This window comes from Coptis chinensis, chromosome 9, assembly GCF_015680905.1.
Source record: "Coptis chinensis isolate HL-2020 chromosome 9, ASM1568090v1, whole genome shotgun sequence".
NCBI lineage: Eukaryota > Viridiplantae > Streptophyta > Magnoliopsida > Ranunculales > Ranunculaceae > Coptis > Coptis chinensis.
This window is the reverse complement of record NC_141464.1, coordinates 35747297-35750577: the sequence shown is the minus strand read 5'-3', so window position 1 is coordinate 35750577 and position 3281 is coordinate 35747297. Positions and strand designations below refer to the sequence as shown.

General features: G+C 39.3%; 1 protein-coding gene across 1 annotated transcript; it reads right to left on the bottom strand.

Moving 5' to 3' along the window:
- Positions 1-1118: 1118 nt before the first annotated feature.
- LOC147475752 (uncharacterized) lies at positions 1119-2145 on the bottom strand. The gene is made up of 2 exons (XM_086585521.1): positions 2105-2145; positions 1119-1986 (listed from the first exon to the last, which is right to left on the bottom strand). The coding sequence occupies exons 1-2, from the start codon at positions 2143-2145 to the stop codon at positions 1119-1121; spliced, it is 909 nt and encodes a 302-aa protein (XP_086441647.1).
- Positions 2146-3281: the final 1136 nt, after the last annotated feature.

Below are 3281 nucleotides of genomic sequence, written 5' to 3'. Positions count from 1 at the left end.
TCAAATGGATACTAATATCGAAAAAGATGGTGGAAGATGCTTCTCCAAGACACACAATGCTTCTACAATCATGAATTTGGCACCTTCCATATCCTTTACGACTTAAAACCTTTGAGCACAAAGAGTCCGAAGAATAAGCTTATCTGGTGTAAGGCTCTTCGCAAGTCACGCGGTTTTAGGAAAAGCATGTTGAAGCAACAACACAAACATATTGCATTATAACATGATGGTCATGAGACTTCATCGTGAGCAAAGAAGGTGGGTTGGAACCCACAATGTTGCTTTCGGGTTAGACGAAAAACCCGAAGGAAGCTTCAAGTCTTTCAAAATTTGGAAGAAATGTCTTTTCATCAAAGATCTAAGGCGTAGGAGGCTTTTGGTTTTTCGTCTACCGGTATTAAAGTCCTCTTGCATCCACAAACTACTACGGATGCCCTTCATCTTCAAATCCTCTCTAGCAGCAATCAGTATCCTTTGATTTTTTCACATCTAGGATCAAGTTCAATATATGTTCAGAAACATTTTTCTCATCATGCATCACATCAACACAATGTCGAACTTCATGACTTGGCCAATATTCCAGTTCAAAGAAAATGGACCTCCTATAAAAGCCCCTCAAATCTTCAACACCAGCGTTGTTGTCGCCGTCATCATCATCATCATCATCATCATCATTTATACTCCCATCAACTCTTGACCGCTTTGGAACCTTTTTGATCTTACCGTTTTACATATTTAACGCAGGTCAGCATTTTGTCAATATCAGTTCCTTTAAGACGTGTTGGAGGAAGGTTATGTTCTTGCTCCCCATTGAAGTGCTTACTATATCTGGAGATAGTGTTAGAATTGCTTACTATACATAACTTGAATTCAAAAAAGTTAGCCAATATTTAAAGTGTTTATTATACCTAAATGGGTGATCCGGATCAAGAAACAAGCGGTAGTTTGTGTACACAATCTTCTTACTACAAGGTAGACGCTCTGAGGGGGTGTTGTCACCACAAGCAGGACATGCTTTATAACCATGTGTCACACAACCAGGATAAGTTTCAAAAGCCGAAAAAATCGTATCCCCACATCAACATAGCTCGTGAGTAAAGTGTTCCCTCTTGTGCATGTCATAATGCGGGGATTCCTTCCATCCATAGTTGTTTCAACTCATCAAATAGTGGTTCAAGGAAAACATCAATGTTTGTAGTCGGCGCCTTTGGTCCAGGTATCAACAAAGACATCATTTGAAAGTCGGATTTCATACATAATGAAGGTGGGAGATTGTATGGCACTAGTATGACAGGCCAACAACTGTAGCCAGTTGATTGAATACCACGAGGATTGAAGCCATCAGTTGCAACTGCGAGCCAAACATTACGGCCCTCATTAGCGAATTCTGGCCATCTCTCTTTACATTTTGCCCATTGGACTGAATCAACAGGATGTCGCATATAATCCCATGAAGGTGTTGCTCGAGCATGCCATGTCATTTCCCGTGCTAATGATGGTATCGTATATAATCGTTGGAGTCGTGGACCTAAAGGAAAATGTCTCAATACTTTTTTAGGCACTTTTGACTCCTTCCCTGTTTTACCCTCCACTTTATATCTGGGCGAGTCGCAATGAGGACATATCGTCAAATCTTTTTTTGTCCCATAATACAAGATGCAATTATTCTCGCATGCATCAATGCGCTTCGCTTTCATACCTAGGTCGGTCAACATTTTCTTCATTACTGGCCACTTTTCAGGCAAAGTGTTTTCTTTTGGTAACCAAGTTCTTAGCATAGACAAGAGTGCACTCACACTATTTCCAGACCAACCATACTGTTTCTTTAAGTCATGAAGCTCTACAACTGCAGATAGAGTTGTCACAGGCCCCTCACATGAAGGGTATAATTTTTCTTCGGCTTTTAGTTTGTACTCCGCATACTTTTTACCCAAATCTGGTTTGGGAACGAAAGGTCGTTCAAAATCAGAAGTTTGACCGCCATCCCTCCATGCACATCACCCCTTCCACCTTCATATGCGCCATAAGAAGCATCAACAAAATTCCTAGCCCAAGCTCTCTATCTTCAATGTTTTCATCTCCAACTATGTCTACCACGTGATACTTTGATCGCTTTTTCACCATGTAAGGACCATACCGTATCATGTTAGATCAAAACTATTTTGAACTATATGCCTTCGGACTTCATCAAATACCAATCTTTTCCCATTCCGACATGTTGTACATGGGCAAGGACATGTTGTAAACCCTTCATACTTTTCTTTTTGCTAAATCAATAAAATCGTCTACCCCTATGTCGTACACGGTGCTCACTTTCGGTTTGGTTCATGAATCCAGTCCTTTTGAATGGGTCGTGACATTTTACCCTATATAGATAAAAATTTAAGAATGGAAACAAGAAAAACAACTCTAGAGTTAGTTAATTTGAAGCCATCATAAAGTTTAAGCTAATTGTCAGTACCATGAATAGGTAAAGGAAAAAAAAGCATACCCCCATTTCTTGCTATAACATAGCCAACTATAAAATAGGATTAAAGAGACACTACACGAAAAAATAGCATATTAATCAACATGCAAATTCTTCAAAATAGTTCAAATAGCATATTAATTTCCTATTGAGGAGGTTAGCCTCAATATAGTTCTATTTCACAGTCAAGCAAAGAAGCTAAAAGCACACATTTGATCAAATATGGCCATTCAATATAGTCCGTGAGGTAGTAAGCGACTCTTGAGGTCGCTTTAGAAGTCACCTAAAAAACCACTTCGTTGGTGTCTGTCTGTACCCCCCAAACAAACCAAAATAATAATAATAATAATCTTTCCCCCTTACAGAATTCTCCCTCCACATTTTCTCTCCTCTCTTACCTCATCTCACTTCTCTCTAATTTCTCATCTCCTGCCCACGAAAAATATTGGGTTCCAATATCTCTATTCCCGCCGGTGTCACAGAGTCAATAGGTTTGTGTGCCGTTTGCTGGGCTTTCGATTTTGTTGTGGCCTATTGCTGTGGCTTTAGCTTCTTTAGCAGGAATCTGTTCAGGTTTTTTTCTTGGACTTTATGCTGCTTCTGTTGCATATCAGGTTCATTTTGATCATCTACTTTTCCTAACGTAGACTCTTTTTTCCCTTGGTTGATTTTGCCTAAACTTCTTGTACTTCAATTGTATATTTCATAAGTTATTTTTTCTGTTTTAGGAGAACTCTACAAAGAGTGGTTTACTCTATGTCGTTGTTGTATTGGCCTTGTTTGATGAATACACCAATGATTTCCTCTACCTCCG